The sequence below is a fragment of the Mus musculus genome, chromosome 4 (assembly GCF_000001635.26).
Source record: "Mus musculus strain C57BL/6J chromosome 4, GRCm38.p6 C57BL/6J".
NCBI classification, from domain to species: domain Eukaryota; kingdom Metazoa; phylum Chordata; class Mammalia; order Rodentia; family Muridae; genus Mus; species Mus musculus.
Genome location: NC_000070.6, coordinates 58,964,484 through 58,987,131, shown reverse-complemented (window position 1 = coordinate 58,987,131; position 22,648 = coordinate 58,964,484). Strand labels below are relative to the sequence as shown.

General features: G+C 44.5%; 1 protein-coding gene across 2 annotated transcripts; it reads left to right on the top strand.

Moving 5' to 3' along the window:
* On the top strand, positions 1-21,542 carry Ptgr1 (prostaglandin reductase 1). 2 transcript variants are annotated; one of them, XM_011250088.1, is made up of 10 exons: positions 1-94; positions 2,273-2,388; positions 4,207-4,252; positions 5,249-5,305; positions 8,951-9,118; positions 11,154-11,271; positions 13,442-13,597; positions 16,033-16,160; positions 18,255-18,373; positions 20,369-20,615. In XM_011250088.1, exons 2-10 carry the CDS (start codon positions 2,283-2,285, stop codon positions 20,371-20,373), a joined length of 903 nt encoding a protein of 300 aa, XP_011248390.1. In that variant the 5' UTR covers positions 1-94; positions 2,273-2,282; the 3' UTR covers positions 20,374-20,615. The 2 variants fall into 2 exon arrangements, with proteins under 2 accessions (XP_011248390.1, NP_080244.1); NM_025968.3 differs by having other exon boundaries at positions 54-94; positions 16,033-16,141; positions 20,369-21,542.
* Positions 21,543-22,648: the final 1,106 nt, after the last annotated feature.

The following is a 22,648-nucleotide window of genomic DNA, read 5'->3' as shown; positions in this document are numbered from 1 at the left end:
CCCGCCCTCACCGACCGCCCAGTATAAGTCAAGTCCTGGGCGCTTTGCGAAGCATTCAGAGCGGTCTCCCGGGAAGGAGTTTCTGTGAGCTTGTGTAAGTAGACTCTACACTACTCTATTTGAGCCCTCTCTTTTCTCTCTTCCCTCCTCCAACCCCTTCTTTCTCCCCGCCGAGCATCTAGAGCCTGGTTGAGCAAGTGAGCACGGCAGGCACCCCCAATCCACCCCACCGGTACTCGGCGACTCCTGGGTTCTGCACTTAGGAAGTTAGGGAGGCCGGGGTCGTCTCGCGGTCCTGCACGCCCTTGAAGAGATTGAGACCCGCACTAGGAATAGGGCAAAGTCTGGCTGCCTGTTCCGTTGTGGGTGCATGGAGCGCGACTGCCAGCACCCAGGAAGGCCTGGGCAACAGAGTTTGCAGGATTGCCAAACTGATTCAAAAGAGAAGACAGGGGTGGGGATTTGCGCATGCGCAGTGAAAGCTACACTTGCAAGTCAGGCCATGTACGGAGAGGACCCTTTGCAAGGGGGACCTACTAGACCTGTGGCGACTTCAGAAGGACCAGGCGCTGCCTTTTTGGAAAAAGAGACGGAATTATGTATTCTTAAAACACAAGGGAAACCCGCCTGTGAAATAGATGTCTCCGCGTGTGAAAGTGCTTATCACACAAGTCCCATGACTTGAGTTCGATCCCTGAAACCACGGGTGGAAGGCGGGAACCCACTCCTGAAGTCGCTTTAGGCTCTCGGTGACACGCAAGCGCCCTCACCCACACACCTGCATCATGTACACACGAACTAGTAATAACAGTAAACTAGATTAAACCTGAGCGAGCATGCCTGTTATATCTTGGCATGTAGAAGCAAGAGGATGGAAGGTTCCAAGATAGCTTCTGCTATAGTGAGTTCAAGGCCAGCCTTGGCTACACAGACGGGCGCTGTAATCAGAAAAACAAGTTGAGCTGGGCAGTGGTGGCACATCCTTTAGTCCCAGCACTTGGGAGGCAGAGGCAGGCGGATTTCTGAGTTCGAGGCCAGCTTGGTCTACAGAGTGAATTCCAGGACAGCCAAGGCTATACAGAAAAACTCTGTCTCAGAAAAACTAAACCAAACCAAAACAAAAATCTAAGAAAAAGAAAAACAAGTTGAACTCATGAATATGGGGTGAAATGATAGTTATTAGAGGCTGAAAAGGGCTAAAAGTATTTGTGAAAGGGTACAGAAACATGAGTGTGGCTCTTTAAACAATAATGATATATAATAATAATAATAATAGTTCAAACCAAGCAGATTATTTCTCATGAAAATAGAAGCTAAAGAAGGCGATGGGTATGTTAGGCACTCTACATTGCAGACACTGTGTCCTATCAAGGTAAGTTTAAATTTGTCAATTAAAAAAAAATCTTACTTTGCAGGGCAGGTGACATGGAGGCTGGAGAGATGACTCAGACGTTAAGATCACTTGTATAGGGTTCGGTTCCGATTACCAGGCCACATAATGGTTCTCATGAAGCTCGGATTGTAAGATCACTAAGGCCAGCCTGGGTTTCGAGAACCCACGTTGCAAACAGCTACAAGCCAATAGGAAGGAAGGGTAGGGCTTTGGATTGGCTCTCCACCCTATGTCCAGGGTGAACTAACTGGTTAGCCTTGATTGCTTATCTGAAGAATTCACTGGGGTCCCACGTGATGATGGGTTGGTCTGGGTTTCTAACCCTTGAAAGCACTAGCTCCTTTGTCTGTTGGTTTTGCCTGGAGGCAAGATGAAACCAAATAATTGATTTCCACCTTGGAGCCAAAACCAGAGAAAATTAGATGGAGCCGCTGCGCCCCCTAGTGGCTATGAGGTCCATGCTTCTGTAGGAAAAAGACAAAACAAACCTGTGGTCTTTGGTTCTCTGTATTTGAGGCTTTCCTGAGGAGTCACAGCAGGAGAGGTGAGGAACTGCAGGACTTTGCACGTCCATTAGTTGTTTAATGTTCTAGAGAAATTCCAGCATGGCCCGGACAGAATTTTCCAGGTTACATTTTTCTTTGCTTTGAGTGTTTGTTTTAGCCTGTTTCCGCATCTACACACCTGAGTCTTGACAGGAAAATCATGGGAATAAAATGAGATCAGACACGTGAAGTGCTTAGCATAATGCCAGAAAGTTCTCAATGAATGTAATAGAATGATAATATGCTAAATGATAATAGGGCTATGTTTCCCAGCTTCAGTGCTATGCCCAGGGGCTCTAAGATGGTCATTGAGTCCACGTTTACCATGTTCTAGGTATACCAGGATGGTGCAGGCCAAGAGCTGGACCCTGAAGAAGCACTTCGAAGGCTTCCCTACGGACGGTAACTTCGAGTTGAAGACGACTGAGCTCCCACCCTTAAATAATGGAGGTAAGGGAGATCTTAGTGGGGGCTGCAACAGTTTGCATCTGCTGCAGAAAAGAGAGTCCCGCCATTTGACTTCAGACAATAGTTTTTTTTTTTTTAATTAGTTTACAGTTCTCTGTGTTAGCAGTTTGACTAGTATAAAAGTCTCATTGTCATTCTAAGGATAGCAGGCTTCCTGCGGCTCAGGCTGCCGTTCCGGGAGGCCAGATTGGGTTCCTTCCCTGCAGTGTGGTTCTGTGGTGGATCTAGAACAGCCTGGGGTTGGCAAACTCCAAAGTTTGAGAACTTTTCAAGCTTCTACTTATAGTACTTTTCTTAAAAATCCCATAGATCTAAGTAAGTTGTCCAGATTTAAAGGCTGGCAAATTCCTTTTTTTCTTTTTCTTTCTTTCTTTTTTGTTTCTATCTATCTATCTATCTATCTATCTATCTATCTATCTATCTATCTATCTATTTTGGCTACCTCTTCCTCGCCATGATCTGAGGTAACCACTGGGCTACATTCACAGCCCACAGATTTCTTGACCGGAAGGCCAGGACACAGTGGTGGGAGGTATCCGTGTCCATTTTGCAATCTGCCACATAAATCTTTTTAGTTTTTTTTTTCTTTCTTTCTTTGAAGCTTTAATGTGCCCTGTCCCCAGGTAGGAAGTTTCTTTGATGCAGCTCATACCTGGGTATACCTGGGTACCTTAACCTTCATGGCTTTGACAGAGGAGGAAGTCTCCTGTGTCCCTGCAAGTCTGATGGTGACAGTGAGTTGAGCAGTTGTGCCCTGCCAGAGACCAGACTATGAGGGCTGTCTGTGGGGTGCCGCAGTGAGCAAGCCTTTGAGAACAGGATGCAGGCGCTGTTCATGCCAGAGTCACTGTCCAAGTTTAAGGTGCAGTGGCCAAAACTTGGATCCAGAGTTTCAGAAAATACACAGTTGGAAGTCACTCTAACAAAGGCCCATCTTCTTTGGTATTCCTTGAGGTAGGTAATAAAACACGATGTTTCCTGGTTAGTTTTTCTGTCACGTTGACAGGAGCTAGAGTTATCTGGGAAGAAGAACCTCAGCTAAGGAAAATGGCTTTGTCAAGTTGCCTGTAGGCAAGTCTTAGACATTTTCTCTAGAACATTCTGGAAGGACAGGTCATAGAGGAGGGCTCAGCTCACTTTAGGCAGTGACATCCCTGCAGAGGTGATGGTATAGAGAAGAAAGCGGACTGAATAAGTCATGAGAGTAAGCCAGTAAGCAGGGTTCCTTTATGGCCTCTGCTTCAACTCCTGCCTCCAGGTTCCTTCCTGGAGTCCCTACCCTGATGTCCCTTTATAATGGACTGTGATGGGGTGTGTAAGGGGACACAAACCCTTCCTTTTCCAAGTTGGTTTTGATCATGGTCTTTATCACAATAGTAGAAAGCCAATTAAGACACTACATGAACACTGTCCTGAGGTAGTTACTAATGTGGCCTTGAGTAAGTTACTCACCTTGACCTTAAATAGGATGGGCCAATAGTTGAAAACAGCAAACAAATGGATCCCTCTAAAATAATAAAAGTAGCATTATCATCGTCACCATCAACAGCTGGGCTGCTCCGAATGGAAAGTCCTTCTTATCGTCAGTAGAGAGCACGGGTGGGGAGCTGGACGTGAAGCTCTTGGTAAGAGCGTTTCTCTCACATGCACAAGGCTCTGGAGTCCATTGGCAGCACGGTAGGTTTAATTATGAATGGTATCTTCTGCCCCTAAGCAGAAAGAGTAGGCTCGTTTATTCAGAATGCCAGAATATTGTAGCCACCAGGTCTGTAACTATGTCTGGAATGCTTTGTTTTGTAGAGGTCCTGCTGGAAGCCCTGTTCCTCTCTGTGGATCCTTACATGAGGTACTATCCCCTCCCCAGCTTCTTAGGTTGTGTGTCAGTCAGTGTTTTGAAGCACTGCAGCTCATGTTTTAAGACTGGCCTTGAGTAAAACACCAGGCTTCCCTGTTTCTCCCTGTACTGTATCAGTTGATGAGATTCATGGCTGTTCATCTTCTATAGGCAAGGTCAGCTCTGCACAGTGAAGTTGCTTCTATAATTGATGTGGGGGGGAGCGGGGGGAGCCAGCCCCAACCCCTGCCATTTACCACTGCAAACATTGAGCAGAAGTTACTAAGACTAAAACCAGCTCTTCTTGTCTTCTATTTACCAGTATTTTTGTTTGTTTGTTTGTTTGTTTGTTTGTTTGTTTTAATTATGTGGTCCAGAGTTGACTCAAACTCATGACTCAGAAAACACTGAAGGTCAGGAAGGGAATAAATGCCCTTCAATGGTGCCTCAGCAATTTTTTTTTTTAACTTAAGTAAGTAATACAGAAAATCAATCAATCAGTCAATCAATCGATCATATAGGGTTTTTTTTTTCCTCATAGCTTGTTGGCAAAGATTCAACTCTTGGTTTAAAAAAATACCATTTAACTGTGTTAACTAGCAAATGGGCAGGGTGGCTAGAACCTTGAGAAGCTGAGGCAGAAAGACCACGAGTTAAGACTCGTCATCCGGAGACTCCACTGAATGAAGCCAAATGGTAATTACCATCCTTTCGGGGTTGGTTGATCTTGGGGTAGCATTAGTTTGTGCTGTATTTTGAATGCCATTGACAGACACTCACTTCCAAGCAAACACAGTGGTAGGACTCTCTCATTCATTCGTAGAATGCGTACTTTAGGGTCCGAGGCAGAAACACCTCCCACCGTCTCTCACACGGTTGTGCCGCCCGGGCAGCTTGGGTGCTGTTTCTGTACACAGTGTCCCAGCCGTTTGCCACTGGCTTGATACTCAAGCTGTTTTCTTCCAGCTGGTCTCGCACACTAAGGATGGTTTTTTTTTTTTTTTTCAGAGTTGCAGCCAAAAAACTGAAGGAGGGCGACAGGATGATGGGCGAGCAAGTGGCCAGGTAATTTGTGCAATTGTGTAATTGGTATTTACACAAGTCCTGCTGTGTGGATAAGTGCCTCCTCTGGCTCCAGCCTGCTGGGCCTGCCTGCATCTGTCCACCTGCTGCTCACTGCTGCTCCCTCCCCAGCCTTTGTGGCTGTGTGGTTCACTGGGCGAGAACGAAGAATGATGTAGCCCTGACCAAGGACCCCGAGCGAAATGACCTAAGGGAGGAATGGCTTGTTGGGCTCATCATTTCCTAGGACTCAGTATGTGGCTCTTGCCTCTTTGATTCTGAGCCTGAACTGAGAAGGATCATGGCAGCAGGAGCCTGTCGCAGAGTCTTCCTGGCTCCAGGCAAACGGGAAGACAAAGAAGGATATATATAGATATGGAAATAGATGAAAGATATAGATGGATATAGATATAGATGATAGATATGGATGATAGGTAGAGATGATATATAGATGGTAGATATAGATATGGATATATAGATAGACAGAGTGAGAGCACCATGCTAATTTGCTTTTATCTCTCTGTTCTTTTATTCCATCTAAGCTCACAGCCTGTGGCAGCCTATGCTGCCTACATTCAAGGAAGTTCCCACATTAGTTAACCCCCCCCTTATAGGACATATCCCGAGGTGCGCACCTACTCATCTCCTAGGTGGCTCTCAGCCAGGCGAGTTGACAACACAAACTATCATAGACTAGAACTGTCCTTTCAGCCTCTCCACCATCCTTACTTTTAGTGATATAAATAAAGCCCTATATATTTATTCATGATTATTGTGAAAATCAAATAAATTGAAATTTGGGAATGGAAAGGTTTCCCTCTGAGTCAGTTGTTAATGCATTATTTCAAACCCTGTTAAGTACAGACGTTTATGTATTTTTGATATGCTTGCCAGCAAACTGGTTTTTCCTCTCAGTAACTCATACATTGTTTGTTGTCAGTGCATAAATATACCATCTGTGTTTGTTAAAAGCTAGAGATTATTCCATTACATTCTTCATTTAACTAAACCTACTACTGATAACAGTTATATTCAAAGTTTTCTACTACTAGTAATTCCTAATGAAGCTTGCATCTCTCTGTCTCTGTCTCTGTCTCTGTCTCTGTCTCCCTGTCTCCCTCTCTCTGTCTCTCTGTCTCTGTCTCTGTCTCTGTCTCTCTCTCTGTGTTATTGTGTGTGTGTGTTATTGTGTGTGTGTGTGTATTGTGTGTGTTATTGTGTGTGTGTGTGTGTGTGTTATTGTGTGTGTGTGTTATTTGGCCACTTAGACAAGAATGCTTTATATTGTGTTCCCCAACGTACAAATTCTATACAAAGATTATATGTATGTTTTTAATTGTGAGCTACCTTATTTATTAGTGTGTGCTGGTGGGGTGCAGGCATGCAAGGACCATGGTGCACAAACTGAGATCAGGACAGCTTCCAGGAGTCAGTTCTTTCTCTCTTTCTTACTGGGATCTGGGATTCAAGTCAGGTTCCCTGGCTTGAGGAGCAAGCGCTTTTACCCGCTGTGCGGTCTCACTGGCCTATACATATTTTTATGCTGAAAAGATGTTGACAAATTACTCTTCAAAAAAATGGCATGGGTATCTGCTTCCTTGAGCAGTATCAAGGAATCTGTTTGCTTGATCCTTGTGCCCCTCCTTGGCCATCGGTCTTGGTGATCTGAGATGAACAGCGTAGGGATGGGGGCCAGGGAACCTTCAGTTTAGTTGGCCTTGCTTTTGTTACTTGCGATGTTAGTCTTCTTGTGAGTTCTTTGTCCACTTTATCTTATGAGTTACGTGTGTGTCCTTTGCACAGAAATGTCTGTAGACCTTTCCCTCTGTTTGACTAGTTTGCAGAGACTGCTTCTGTGCCAGGGGTGTTAGTGTGACAAATATTTGGGTCTTTGCCTTTCTCTGGTGTCTAATCACAGCTTAAAATTAAAGACATTTGTAATTGTGGCTTTCAGGTATCCTCTCATTTGCTTAAGAAATCTTCCAAAATGATGAAAAAGAGGTATTGAATTTTCTTTTATGCTGAGAGCAAGCCCGGCATCCAGTTTCCTGAGGAAGGCAATGAAAGGGGTATAGAGTCAGGATCGGGACCAAAAGCTGCTAGCTCTGGCGATTTAACATCTGCTGATAGCAGTAGGGAATTAAAGAGGGAGAAATTAGTTATTTGGGCTTTTCTCTGTGGCTCAAGGGCCCCTCATTGGCCAAGTGAGAGGCTTGGTGTTCACCAACTCTTCATGAGGCAGAGAGAAAAGAAATGAAATGAAGAAAGTCTCTCTCTCTCTCTCTCTCACACACACACACACACACACACACACACACACACACACACACACTGGTCGGACCCAACCACCTGTTTCATCAATTTCACAAGTGCACATGCATACTTATATACATACACTTATACATACATATGTATGTATGCACATATATATATAGACAGACAGACACATAGAACCCAAACAGCCACATTTTATTTTTCTCTTAGCCCATTTTTTACATTCTTAGACAAAAGTTCTTTATAAAATTGCCTCATAGATAAAATGTTACACAAAAGGAAGTTCAAAGCAGTGTTTCATTCTGTAAGCTCATTTTAAGTTCAAAGCAACGGTTTCACATGGCCTTGCTTTATCATAGTGCACACCTGTGGTCCCATCCTTGGGCTTGACTTAGAATTAATGTTTTTCCTTGATCATCTGTGGCCTCATTTTTGAACCTGACTTAGAATGAATGTCTTTCCTTGATCACAAATTTGTCCCAAGCCTATTTTCCTTCTTAGTGCAATTTATAAAGCTCATTGTATTCCTTATTATGCAGCCTTACTTACTATTCTTTTCTTGATGCTAATTTTATTACATCGTTCCAACAAAACAACTAAAACCATCTCCCAAAATTTTCTGCCTAAAATTATTTGAATCAAGTTAGGAATAAGGTAAAGCCATTAATTTATTTAAACAGCATTAATTTGTGAAAGTTCATCTTCATGTTGATCTTCAGGAAATCTACACAATAGGGTGGGCTGATGTCCAAGAATCATTAGGCTATGTAGTAGTGGCAGGAAAGGCCTATCAGCAGCAAGAAGTAATCCTGGGATGAAGTTTCTGAGGCTATGTCTCTCCAGAGTGCACCCATGGTAGCCATGTAAAATGGTGGACTATCCAGGAAACTCACTTGCTTGCCATAGCCTTTCCTAGATGGCTTCTGTCACTTTTATAGTTTTTTTTTAATTAAAAATTCTCAGTGGCTTAATTTTTATGTTATTTTTTTCTTTTCCAGTGCAGAGTGTCCTCCCTACCTGCTTTACCTATCAGCAGCCTCTCTTCTGTAAAGTTTTATGTTTCGTGCTAATCAAGGAAATGAACACATACTTGTGTTGGCAGAGGATGGGGGACAGAGGCACCTGGAGCCAAAGGATAAAGGACCCTTGCTCAAAAGAAGGGATGTGGGCAGGGACAGGGATAGATGCTGGACCCATTGTTAATGTTCTTCTCTGAAGGCTCTCACAATGGCTAAGAATTAAGGGGAGATACCCCAGAGTCTCATTCACAGACTATTAACCTCAATATCGTCTTGTGAACATTCCCCACACAGACCCCTGACTCCCATGAATGGGAAAAGGTATCACATGTCTTATTGTACTTTTATCTTTCAGAGTCGTGGAAAGTAAAAACTCAGCCTTCCCAAAAGGAACGATTGTAGCGGCTTTATTAGGTTGGACATCACATTCCATTTCTGATGGGAATGGACTGACAAAGCTGCCTGTAGAGTGGCCGGACAAGTTGCCACTGTCTTTGGCACTGGGGACAGTTGGCATGCCAGGGTAAGTGTCCTGGGTGGGTTTTGTTTGTCAGAATGTAGATGTGAGGCAAAGACGGATGAGAGGGAAATGGTAGAATAAAGAAAGGAAGGAGCTCAAACTGAGTTAGTGGCTAAATACAGAAAACATTATGTATAAAAGAATCCCGTGTAACCCTTAAAAGGAAGGAAGTCTTGGCATTTATGATATTGTAGATGAACCTGGAAGACATTAAGTGTAGTAAGTCAGGTACAGAAAGACAGACACCACATGCTCTCACTGTCATCCTGTGTCAGCTTCTTCTTTCTGGGAGAAGTGCCCAGGAGCAGAAACTTTAATGGAGGGAAGATTTCTGCTTGGTCATGGTTTCCAGAGGCTTCAGTTCATTCAGTTCATACTGTTGCTTTGATGGACGACAAGGGGGATGGTCATGGTGCCAGGGGCATGATGGGGCAGACTTGCCTAGCCTTTGGCACTCAGGAAGAAGAGAAACGCAACAAGGAGCCAGAGATGAGATGCATCTTTTCTAGAGCATCGCTCACAGTGATCTGCTTCCTCCAACTGGTTCCTGTCTCCTATCATATTATGAATCCATGCAATTAATGCTTTGGTTACAGCAGAGCCCTCATGATTTAATCACTTTGCCAATACCACATCTCTGAACACTGATGCTTTGGAAGCCAAGCCTTGGGGAAGCCATAATGAGCCTTGGGGAGCCTGGGGCAGGGTGGGGGTGGGGGTCAGCTCATCTTCAAACTGTAATTTAAGTGGAATCCATGGTAGGGAGAGTGTAATGATGTGGGCCGAGAGACAGGTTGGTCCAAAGATACAAACCTTATCTAGGAGATGTACATTTAAGAGATACTGCTGCTGTACAGCAGGACAAACATAGTTAGAACAATAAGTAAGGTTGGAAATTAGTTATGTGTATGTTAATTAGCTTGATTTCACTATTCTATGTATGTGTATATAAAACATGCTATGTACATGCATATCTTTATATATATCTACATTTGTGCAGTTCCTGTCAGTTAAAGGTAATCTACAAATATTCTTGAGGCTAAATCAAAGAGGGGCAAAATCATGTCAGAGACACCTCACTTATTAAAGGCTCCGACATTCCCCAGTGTGCCCAATGTGGGAAATCATTTTTTTTTTTTAAACACACAAGAGAAAACCATCCTGTCTTCTGTCTTCTGCAATCCCAGCTACTCAACATTTGAGGCAGGAGGGTCATGAGTTGAAGGCCAGCCTGAGATATAGCTAGACACTATATATATATATATATATATATATATATATATATATATATATATATATATATTTTAAATCAAGCCAGGCATGGTGGCACATGCCTTCAATTCCAGCCTTCTGTAGGCAGAGGGCAGACAGATCTCTGAGTTTGAGGCCAGCCTGGTCTACATAGCATGTTCCAGGCCAGACCAGCATGGGCTACACAGTGAAATCTGTCCCAGAAAAAAAAAGAGGAAGGGGGTGGGGAGTCCAAATTAATATTTTCTTTTCTAAATTGTTGGTTCTTTAAGTTCCCCTTAGGCTAAAGCAGCTTAATAAATTCTGCCTAGGACTTCCTTTGTTGTTGTTGACCTTTCTATCTTACCTCTGTTTTGTTTCTAAAAGGAAGTGAGGTTTGGTTCCTTAGGTCAGTGTGTCTAGTGAAAGCTGACTCTAAAGATCCCATGGAGGTAGATTGTGAAAGGAGATGCTGGTTGACACTGGTGTAACAGAGCCAGAAAATGTGGCCCTTAGGTTGTAGAGAGACCTGTGTGTGTGTGTGTGTGTGTGTGTGTGTGTGTGTGTATCTGTGAAATTGTGTTGGGATGTAATATATGTTTTCCCAGCACTAGTGAAATGGAAGGAAGGTTGGGCTAACATAGCAAAAGAGGAGGAGAGGGAGAGGGGAAACGGGAAGGGGGAGGGAGAGGGGAGGGCAGGGAGGAGGAGGGGTTATGGGAGAAGAAAGGACAGGGAGGGGGAGAAGGAGGGGAATAGGGAGAGGGAGAGCACTCTTCATACATCCATCCTTATGTTCTTTCCTTAGCCTCACTGCCTACTTTGGCCTGCTTGACATCTGTGGCGTGAAGGGTGGAGAAACCGTGATGGTCAGCGCAGCAGCAGGAGCAGTGGGCTCTGTTGTGGGGCAGATAGCTAAGCTCAAGGTATGTGTCTTCCTCTAGTCGTGCCTCTGCAAGACTCTGTGCACTGAGAACAGCAGCGCCTGCAGAGGGTTCTCTGGACTCAAGGGGTGTGCAGTCAGCTTGCTGCAACTAGCTTAGAAGTTAGAGGCTGGGAGGGCACAATGAGAAGAGAATAGTAAAGACGAGCTGACCAGTGTTGATTGATAACTACAGGACAGGTCAGGAGTGGGCCAGCTAGACTACTGAGTACTGAGTACTGAGTGCTATTTTTCTATTGTTGCTGTTATTGTTGCTGCTGCTGATACTATTACTGCTACTACTACTAGTAGTAGTAGCGGTAATAGTAATAGTAGTAGCAGCAGCAGTATTTTTACTAAGTATTCTCTTGCTCAATTTAGAGGGACAAAGGAAGGGGAATAGAGTTGAATCTTGGGCTAGATCCAATAGCCAAGGGTTGGTCTTTATTCCTAATAGGAGCTTGAACTTGAGTGAGGTTGTAGGAAAGATTTACATACGTAAATACATAGGTGAGAAAGCAGCTGGATCTTGAATCCTCCTCCAGCTTTTGTTGTGCTGACTTTACAGACAATGAATCGCATTTGTTTTCTGGAGCCATTTTAGCATTCCATATACCCTTGGGACTGATTTAGTAGTTTTGGGGGTAAGGCTGGTAATTGAACCCAGGGTCTAGTACATGCTTGGCACAGGCTCTACCACCGAGCTATACCCCAGTCCCTGATTTGATAGCATTTAGAGAGAATTTTGCCTCTGTCTTTTATACGTGAGTTTGATTAGGAGGTTTGGTTTTTCTTTTTCCGAACTCCGAATGTCTAACTATATTCAGTATAGGCTAGATTTATAAAATGAATTAGAAGTATTTCCGATATATAGATTGAAAATGCTTTATTAAAAATATGGAGAGCTGGGGAGATGACTACATGGTAAAGGAGCAAGCTGCATCTGCCTGACGACCTGAGTTCAGTCACTGGACCCGATATAAAGGTGCAAGAGGAAGGAGAAAGCTGGCTCCACAGAGTTGTCTCCTGACCTTCATATGTGTGCTGCTATGCATGTATGCATCCATACTCACGTGTCATGAGCACACACACATGCCCAATAATAAGTATAAAGTTTTAAAAATCCTTGCGGGGTGGTGGGGTGGTGGTGGTGTCAAATGGTGTTCTAAGGACCACTGCACCATGCTGAAGAGATGGCTCAGTAGTTAACACTTGTTTATCAAGTTCAGTTCTCAGCACCCACACAGTGGCTCACAATCACCTGTGTGTCCAGCTCTAGAAGACCTGATGCCCTCTTCTGGTCTTCCTAGGCACCTGCATACACACACACACACACACACACACACACACACACACACACCCCAAACACAGCAACAACAAAGACCACAGCACTGGGATAGGATATGTCTTTGGGAGAAAAGAAGAGGTGCCCCAGAGTGAAGAAGCCAGGCAGTCAGGTGACTAGGTTAGTAAAGCAGCGGGTTGAAGGGCAAACATAGCAGACAGAGGTGATATCTGCTAAGCGGTCAGGCCAGCTGTAGCTGGTTTCTAGTCTGGCTTAGGGACCAGTTTCACCCTTGGGTTTTGTTGAGTTACTGTGGAGTTCCTCATGTGTGGGGTGTATGTGGTTTGGGTAGGAAATTTGTTCCCATACATTGAAGGCTTGGCCCTACTTCAGAAGTGGGACTTTGGTGAAGTGATTGGGTTATAGGGGAGGGGGCAGGGTCTGACCTTGCCCGTGGATCAACTACCGATAGATTCATAGTCTGATGGCACTGTCGGTAGGTAGGACAAACTAGAATGCAAGACCTTACCTGGAAGAAGTAAGCCACTGGACTCATGTCTTTGAAGGTTGTTCTAGAGTCTCCTTATCTGTCTCTGTCCCTTCTCGTTCTTCTGCCATAGATGAGTGGCTTTCTAATGCCATGCCCTTCTGCTGTGAAATACATAATATACTCTGGACACATGGGGTCAAGTGACTATAGGATAAAGCATCTGAGGCTGTTAGCCAATTAAATCTACCCTCCTTTAACGTGTTTACCCAGGTGGTTTCCATAGCATGGGAAAGTTGACTAGCACAAGGTGTGTTCTTGGGCAACCTGATGGTGTAAGCCTGGGAAAGTGGATTTGGACCATGCTTCTTGTAATGGGCGGCATTTCCCCCTCCCATTTAGGGCTGCAAAGTTGTTGGTACAGCAGGGTCTGATGAAAAGGTTGCCTATCTTAAGAAGCTTGGATTCGACGTGGCCTTTAACTACAAGACAGTAAAGTCACTGGAGGAAGCTTTGAGGACAGCCTCTCCCGATGGTTATGATTGCTATTTTGATAATGTAAGTACAAACTCAGCTTATCTGATTTTACCAATAAAGTATTACATAAAGGAACAGGTTTCTAAAGTTTCCAGCTAGAACAAATGAATAAAGTACATTCTTTGGGGGTGGGGAGATCTGTTAAGCTATAATTGCACAGACCATGGGATTTATTCATTTAAACTGCATAGCCAGACATAGTAGCTAAGCCTCTAATCCCAGTGCTCACAATGCTGAGGCAGGAGGATAGCAGGCTCAGGGCAAGCCTGGGCTTCTTAGTGAGACCACGTCTTCCATTATCAAGCAATGAATAAGTAAATAAGTAAATAAATAAATAACCAACCAACTGTAGAATTTTAGACTGAAGCTATAACTCAGTAATAGAGCTGTTGCCAGCCATGTACACAGGCCTGCATTCAGTCCCAGCACAGCAAAAGAAAGGAAGTTACAGCTCAGATCTTACCCACTTTAGTATCAGACTGTCTATATGACTGCGGTTTTAGAATGTTTATCATTCCCCAAAGAAACATTAATCATCAGTCACCCCCTCCCGTTTTCTTCCCCCCAAAAATGTGTTCCTTTGTGCCTGGATTCTTTCACTTAGCAGAGCGATTCCATATCCATCCATGTTGTCATAGGTATCCGTCATTCATCTATTGAATGAGTGAGTGCTCTTTCATCATATGGATATACCACATTTTCTATCTATTCATCAGGTCTTAGGCATCAAGTTCTTTACACTTTTTTTTCTTTTACCACTGTATAAGGTACTATAAATGTTCATGTACAAATTTTTGTTTGAATTCGTTTTCATTTCTCTTGGGCGTTCACCCATGAGTAGAATTGCTAGGTCACATGGAAACTTCATGTTTACATCTTGAGGAACTGCCAAAGTATTTTTGCAAAGTGACTGCACTGTCTTACATTCCTACCAGCGGTCTTGAAGGGTTAGAATCATTCCATAGCAATTGCTGGTTTTCTTATACCTATCTTAGTCTTTTTGAAGTGATATCTCAAGGTGGTTTTGAATTACATTTCCTTGGGACAAATAACACTGAAGATCACTCATGGACACACGTGTATCATGTTTGGCGAAATGTGCACAGTGTAGTGTTCATCTAGGTTGTCTGAGTTCTTTATGTTTGAGTACATGCCTCTTTGTTGCAGTTAACTTTATTTGCAGTAGTTGTGTCACATAAAGCCACCAGGATCACTGAACTATGGCTCCTAGGAGAAATGTCTACATGTGAACAACGTTTCTCATGTGGATTAAAATCTTAAATCCTAGCACCTCCCCGCTCCCGTAACTTATTTACAAAAGAGAAATTAGGCTCAGGCGAATTACATTAAGATGAAGTGTTATGTAACTGGCCCTTAAACTCACAAAGTTGACATCCATTCTCCACTGCACTCTGCCCAAAGCCCGGGCTCCACTGTCTCCATCCTTTGTCCCCATGGTATTACAGGAAGGGAGAGAATCGCCTTGCTTGTTCAGTCTCTGCTGGGAACACCTATGTCTGCAAATGACCTGGGTCCCATTCTGAAGGCACAGATGAATCTTAGCAAGTAATACAGCTCACAGATATGGAATCCTGTGAGAATGAAGGTTGACTGGATATGGTTTTCAGGGGTTTTCTCCAGCTCCATGAGCTATCGTCATTCTCTCGATAGAATCCTCAGAAACACAGATGTTTCGACTACTTCTGTAGTTGGTTGGGCATTTGCTGTGCTGTCTAAGGACGCTGCCTTCTCAGGGTCACCAATGTGCACCTCTTTGCTTCTACTGAGAGTTTAAGGGTTAGCCCTGACACTCCTGTCAGTATTATAAACACATTTGTGTTACAATTTGGGAGAGCCACTGGCTTTTCCGTGTGGCTATGCACCAACTGCATGTGTGGCTCTGCAGTTCTGCACCAGCTGTTAAGGCTTCTCCCCTTAGGAACTGTCTTGACATTCATTTATGTGGAAACCAATTGATAACAAATGTAATGGCTGCCTTTGGTCTCCGTCTGGTTCCACTGCCCATGTCACTTTAATTGAGCTTCACAGTGTATTTTGAAATTTGAAAGTGTGAGTCCCGTAGCTTTGCTCCTCAAATACCTTTTGTGTAGTCTTACATACCTTTTAGATTATAGGATAATGAGACCATAGGGCTATGTAGAAGATTCTAATATTTAACACACTAACTTTATGCTACACAAAGTATGTTCCTGAGGCTAAATGAAAATGTTCCTTTTTTGCAATCTATCTTATGCAACTCAGGCTGGCCTCAGACTCACTATGTAAGTGAGAATGACCTTAAAGTTCTGATCCTCCTGCCTCCACCTCCTGGAAATATCCATTTCTGATATATTTTAGCTGCAATAATTACAACTGTTGTCCTGATTCGACCAATTTTGTCGATTCTCCTAAATGGATTCTTGAAAGTACTTACATTGTTTTGGCTCTCTCCTTAGGTAGGTGGAGAGTTTTCAAACGCTGTTATACTCCAGATGAAGACATTTGGAAGGATTGCCATCTGTGGTGCCATCTCTCAATACAACCGTACTGGACCATGTCCCCAGGGTACCTTGCTCCTGCAGATGTAGGAGGGCTGGACAAAGGGGAAATTTCACAGATATGGGGAAGGGATGGGCTGGCTGCCATATCTTCACAGCCATGGGCTGACTTTCTAGAGCAGCAAGCCATCTGTGTTTGATATGGCCTGACAGATAGAGGCGTGGCTGACCCCGCCCTCCCGCTGCACACACTCTTTGATTGGCTGCTTTTATTTCTCTTGTGCTCTCTCTCCTACACTGAAGTCACTCCCCACCTCCCCTTTACACTCCCAAGTCCAAAAGCAGTATCAATCAATCAATCAAGAGCCCTACCTGCCTTGCTTCTGGTCTATGAGGGATCCTATGCAAGCCTCTTACAAGATGAGCGACTGACACAAAACCACACCCAGTGCTGTTGCTCCTCACCTTGGGTCCCTGCTCTGTTATCAGGGTGACAGATTTATCTGAGATCACCAAGAAAGAAGAAGACAAAGGGATCTGTGTCTATCATCAGTCTATGGGTGATCGCAGAACAACTGGTTACTGCTGTTCTGGGCTCGACTAGTGTGAATAAAATCTCACAGCACAGATTGACAGCAGAGCTGCCTGGAGATGGGCACTTGACTGGCCACAGAATCCCTCTTGGGTTGTGGAGAATCAACCAGTTTCATTAGACCTTGGAGACAAGTCATTATTTCCACCAATTTATACCCATGTTTGCTTTGTTGCACTCAAAATAGAGATCAGCGCTCCTGTCAGCGCAGAGAACTCAGCAGACATCCCAGAGTAATTGGCAATCTCACTGGTAGGGACAAACCCCTCATCCATCTTCTTTTGCAACTGATGCTAAGGTGGAATCGTGGGAAATCATCTGTTTGCTACCCAAAGGGTACATTTTCTTAAGTGTAGTTCAAATAAGTATAACCAAAGATTTCTAGACATAGTAATTTAACCTAGTATTTTTAGCAATTAGTTTTTATAATTTTAGTTACTCAGACAGATCTTAGAGATGGCAACTGACCTTGTCTATTTTAATCAGATGGGGGTTCTGCCTTGCTTCTGAGGCCCAGAAATTCTAGCACAGTCCAGTTTCATTAGACCTTGGAGACAAGTCATGATTTCCACCAATGTATACCCATATTTGCTTTGTGGCACTCAAAAAAGAAATCAATGTTCTTGTCAGGATGAATAGCTCAGCAGAAGTATTTGGAGTTTCAACCTTTGTGCATGTGTGAGGTGTGATGTATATATGTGTGTCAGTGTATGTGTGTAGGTCAAAGGTCAACTCTGGGGATCCTCTTGCTTTCCATCTTAGTTTTTGAGACTGTTGTCTCTCACTGAAGCTGGAGCCCATCAATTCATCCTGATGCCTGGCTAATGAGTTCCAGGGGTCCTTCTGTCTGGAGTACAGATTTGAATCACCACGCTTGGCTTGCACATGTGTGCTAGTGATCTGAACTCATGTCCTCATGCCCGCATGGCAAGCACTTGACTGACTGAGCCATCTCCCTAGCCAAAGTTGAACCTTTAACTCAGTGACATAAGGTTAATGAAATGAGGTTGCTATCTATGAGCCTTTGAAGAAGCGCCATGCTGCAGAAGTGGTGATACATTCATTCTGCATTTACATATGCCACGCATCATGTGCCAGTTTCCATCGGTTCGAGACAAGGTTCCATTTTCCTGACTACAAATGGTACTTTCTACAAGGTAGTGATTGGACTGCAGTTACTCCAGATGCCAGGGACGCATTGTTCAGCTCTCCCAACCCTTCCCTTCCATTAGCATCTACAGCTGACCCATGGAGAATGTGAGACTAATAGAGTATCATGCTCTCAGATGCCGGCCGCCAGGCAACAGTGAGGCCTCTTCTCTCACTGTTCTCTTTTTTTCTACAGAATATAATATACTCACAGGCTGTGGGGTTTGGGCTGTGAATGTCTTTGGTGCCATTATTCTCCCTGCTACACAGTTAGTAGTTAGTGGCAGTGGTCAGCAGCCCCATGGATCAGAAGGGAGTGGAGGAAAAAGTGGGGGCGAGGGGGTGTGCTTAGAGAACCGTGGCAGTGATTTGTATTACTTGTGCTTCACTGTGGACATGTCCCTGGACTCTGTCCCACAAACGCACCCTACTTTTCCAGGCCCAGCCCCAGAGGTGGTTATCTATCAGCAACTCCGCATGGAGGGGTTCATCGTGAATCGGTGGCAAGGAGAAGTCCGCCAGAAGGCTCTGACAGAGTTAATGAATTGGGTCTCAGAGGTAAGGGGACCAAGGCACTCCACCTCCTCACCAGCTCCCAAAGGCGTCTGCAACTCACAACCTAACCCCCTGTCCTTCAGTCTTTCATTTTCTTGCTCTGTTGTTTCTCTAAGCCAGTTGGATCAGTGTTTTCAAATACAAACAGTCTCTTCTCATCTTAAAAAAAACAAAACAAACTTCTCTAAATTTCTGAGTTAGAGGAAAAGACAGTGATGAAGTCAGTGTGTTACTGTGTATCACGACAGTCTTATCTCAGCACCCTGAATGCTGGAGTTAGAGACATGCGCCACCATGTCCATAGCTGCTCTACATTCCATTGCTATTCAGATCCATCCATTTTATAACAGGATGCCTGGAGGTGGTCTTATCTATATTTGCATGTATAGTGTCTTTCTTTCCATTCTTTTTCAGATGTGTACCTCAGGCTTCTACACCAACCCCATCCCACCAACCTTTGTCAAGGGTGCATTGTGTCTCTCGCTCTTGGAGCCACTTGGCTCTGGGAGTGGACTCCTCAGTCCCATTTCCTCACTGCTTGAACTTCTTGCTAAATGAAGTTGAGCTGTCTTCATTCATTCTAATCTACTTCCTTGTTCCCTGCCCCCACCGCCTACTCCCCAGCCTGGTACTGGCACTGAGTCCAGAGGCTCAGCAAACATTTTTCCTCACTGAAAGCCCTACCTTTTTTTTTTCTTTCATAGTTTTTATCTTAATACAATTGAAGATTGACAAGAAAAAAACCTGATATATGGAAGTTTCCATATATCCTCATATTATACCTTCATTTTCTTCTTTATTAAAATCTCCGCTAGTATTTGCATTAGTTTTCTAGGGCTACTGTCACAAAGCACCACGAGATGGGTGGCTTAAACAACAGGAATTGATTTTCTTGAAGTACTAGAGGCTACTCTGAACTTGCTTGCTTCTTCACTCGGTATTCCTCCTGCATTTTCTCATGGTCTTCTCTGGGCGTGCCTGGTTTACTCCTTAAAATGGACCCTAGTCACATTTGATTATGGCCTGCTCATGTGACCTCATTATATTTTAATTATGTCTGTAAAGGTCTTGACTTAGAAAATGCATTCTGAGGTACTGGGAAACTTCAGAATTCATCAAAGGAATCTGAGGGGCGGGGCAGGTAGGGCACAGTTCAGCCCACAGCAGCAATATTCATCCCGTATTTTTATTTATTACATTAGATTTTAGATTTCCATCTTATGCATGTCTCTGTCCTGTCAAGGGTAGGAATGAACTAGGGCTTCCAGGTCGGGGATTCAGACTCTACTTTTGTACTTTCTGAGGTCCCTCAAGCATGTGGCATGGCCATAAGTCTATAAGGAGTATTCGGCCATCACTGGAATATATTATGTAAGAGTTATCAGATAGCCTGGGTTTCTACATAAAACCCCTTTAAAAACAAAAACCCTAGAGTTGAGTGCTGTGGTGCATGCCTGTAATCCACAGAGGTGAGAGGACAAGAATTCTAGGCAAGCTGGACTACAGTAGCTAAACCATGTCTCAGTAGAACCGAACATCCTTGAACATGTGAAGTACATTGAAGAGTCTCCTCTGATGTGAACCCTTGTCTCCCAGGCTCCAAAGTAACGTGAGGGGACCTTGGTTAGAAGGGAGAGCAGGGTGTGCAGCCCCGTGGTATTTATATTTCCTGAACAGGCTGTACCTCTTCCAGTCTTAGTCGAGGTGTAGTGTTTCCTGTCATCTGGCTATGATGTAAACAGCCTCTGCTGAGGGTGTGCCTCTCTTCTGAGACCCCCGAGTTGTTGGATTGGTGCAGAGGACCACTTTGCCTACTATTCCACTGGGATGGGTCGTGCACACTCTGTCCATAGATCTTGTTATCCACGGATGAGAGGACCTACACCTCAGACCTCCAGGGTTCTTACGGTGTATCTGATGAGTTTGTTGCTAGGATGGGAAAAAAAAATGCCATTTGGAAGATGATGTCAACCCCTAATATTTGTTGTTTCAACGCAGGGTAAAGTCCAGTGTCATGAATACGTCACTGAAGGATTTGAGAAAATGCCCGCAGCATTTATGGGAATGTTGAAAGGAGAAAATCTGGGGAAGACCATAGTGAAAGCATGAAAATAAAAATGGCCCACGGATCGTCCCTGGAGGGTTAGCTTTTTACCATTCAGTGCAAGTGTATACTGTCCTATGTAAGATGTAACAGCAATGCGTTTGACCTAGCTAATAAAACATGTGTGTTTTTTTTTCCCCATCTGTGATAGAGAATGAAATCATGACAACCAATGAGCAGGCATGTTTCTGCCTACCTCAGCTCCTCCTGGGTGACCGTGACAAATACTGCCTTTGGTGTCTGTTCTGATTTTATTTCTGTTGTAATGAAAGCAATTTAGAGGAGGAAAGGGTTTTCTTGACTTACACTTTCAGGTCACAGGTGTCACCAAGAGAAATGAGGGCAGGAACTTGAAGGAAGGCCTGCTTTGTATTCTGTTAACATTTTCTCTAACCTGGGAACTCAGTAACCAAGGACATACAGCAGAAACCACGGTGGAGGACGGTCTGCCAGCTAGCTCGTGCAGGCTGGTGTTCAGCTAATGTTCTCATATACATAGAGGAAATGGTAACCCACTCTATGAGGATGGCTAAGCCCACTGTGGGAGGTAGCATTTCCTGGGTGCAGTCACCTGCCACAGGGGTCTTAGCCTCCTCCACTGTCACAGGCCAGCCCGACCGATGCGGGTCTTCAGTTAAGGCTCACCACTCAGGTGATTTGTGAGACATGCCAAGGCAGAGGTTAAATCTAACTAAGACAGTGAACTTGGTGTAATGTGAAGGCAAAAGATTTCTCTTCCAACTGTTTATAGATACTAGGGGGGGGGAGCCACATTGCTGATCTATGCAGTTCTCAGGGCCAGCCCGCACTGGTGTGCTGTGTAGTGACGCTAACAGATCAAGGGAGGAATCTGTCACTTACCACAGCTGGGACTGAGGAGTGTTAGGGGAAGAGACAAACTGTTCTGTACACTGGTACCTTCTGAGTCCTGAACATTCTGGAAACATTTTGCTGACAAATACAGTAAAAAACTAATACTCTACAGGCCGGTCAGAGCTGTTACATAGAGAAGCCCTGTCTCGCTCTCCCCCCGCCACTGAAAATTAAACCTTTTAAAGCTTTGGGTCCATTCCCTAAGCCCATTCTTTTTCAAGACAGGGTGTCACTATGTAGCCATGGCTGTCCTGGAACTTACTCTGTAGACCAGGCTGGCCTCAAATTCACAGAGATCTGACTGCCTCTGCCTTCCACGTGCTAGCATTAAAAGTGTGCATTACCACTGCTGGCTGTGCCTTCTCTTATCAAGCCATTTAGTCCTAAAGATATAAATTGGAACAGCAGGTGCTTGCCAGCTGAGATTTGGACTGGGGAAGCTGCCATGGCTCAGAGCAGAGCTCACTGATGGAGGCTGGCTGCCAGGCATACAGAGTCCAAGAGTGGGGTGGGGTCAGGTTGGGAGTGAATGATGAAGAGGCCTGGAACACTAAAGCAATGTGATTAAACACAGTACAGAGGGCTTTTGTTGTTGGTTTTGGTTTTCTGAGTCAGGGTTTCACTGTATCCCTGGCCATCCTGGAACTCACTCTGTTGACCAGGTTGGCCTTGAACTAAAAAAAGATCTGCTTGTCTCCTGAGTGGCGGGATTAAAGATGTATGCCACCACTGCCTAGCTAAAGAGGGTTTCTTGTCTCAGTGGGCCTTTGAGAGCCTACAAGAGATCGAGAAAGCAGTCAGTGTGATTGGGGGAACATGGATGCAGGCCAAGAAGAGTGAGGGTGGTGTTTGAACAGGAGGGTGGCCTGGTGTGAGGACTCAAAGACAGCAGAACAAGGGGACACCATACACAAGGACAACCTAGTAACAAAGTTCAGGTAGCCTATGCAGTGTCACCCATAGGACGTCTCAGAGGGAGATATGTGGTCCCAAGGTGGATGGGGCAGGTTTTCACAGGGAAATGAAGGATCTGGTACAGGCAGCTGGATCCCAGGCAGGATCATGCACATGTGGAGGTCAGAGCCAGAGTAGAGCTACTGTGTGGCTGTGGGGCCTAGTGGGGGCTGTTGGAGATATTTGTCAAGGAACACAGTCCCCGAAGTCTTAGCTGGAGAGGAGCAAGGAGCACCTGATGAGAGAGTGGTGGGACACAAGATGGTTCCATGAAGGTTTGATCCAGCAAGGACAATAGAACCTGGAGTCTCTTACTGTCAAGTAAGGGTGTAATAAGCTGGGGTGAT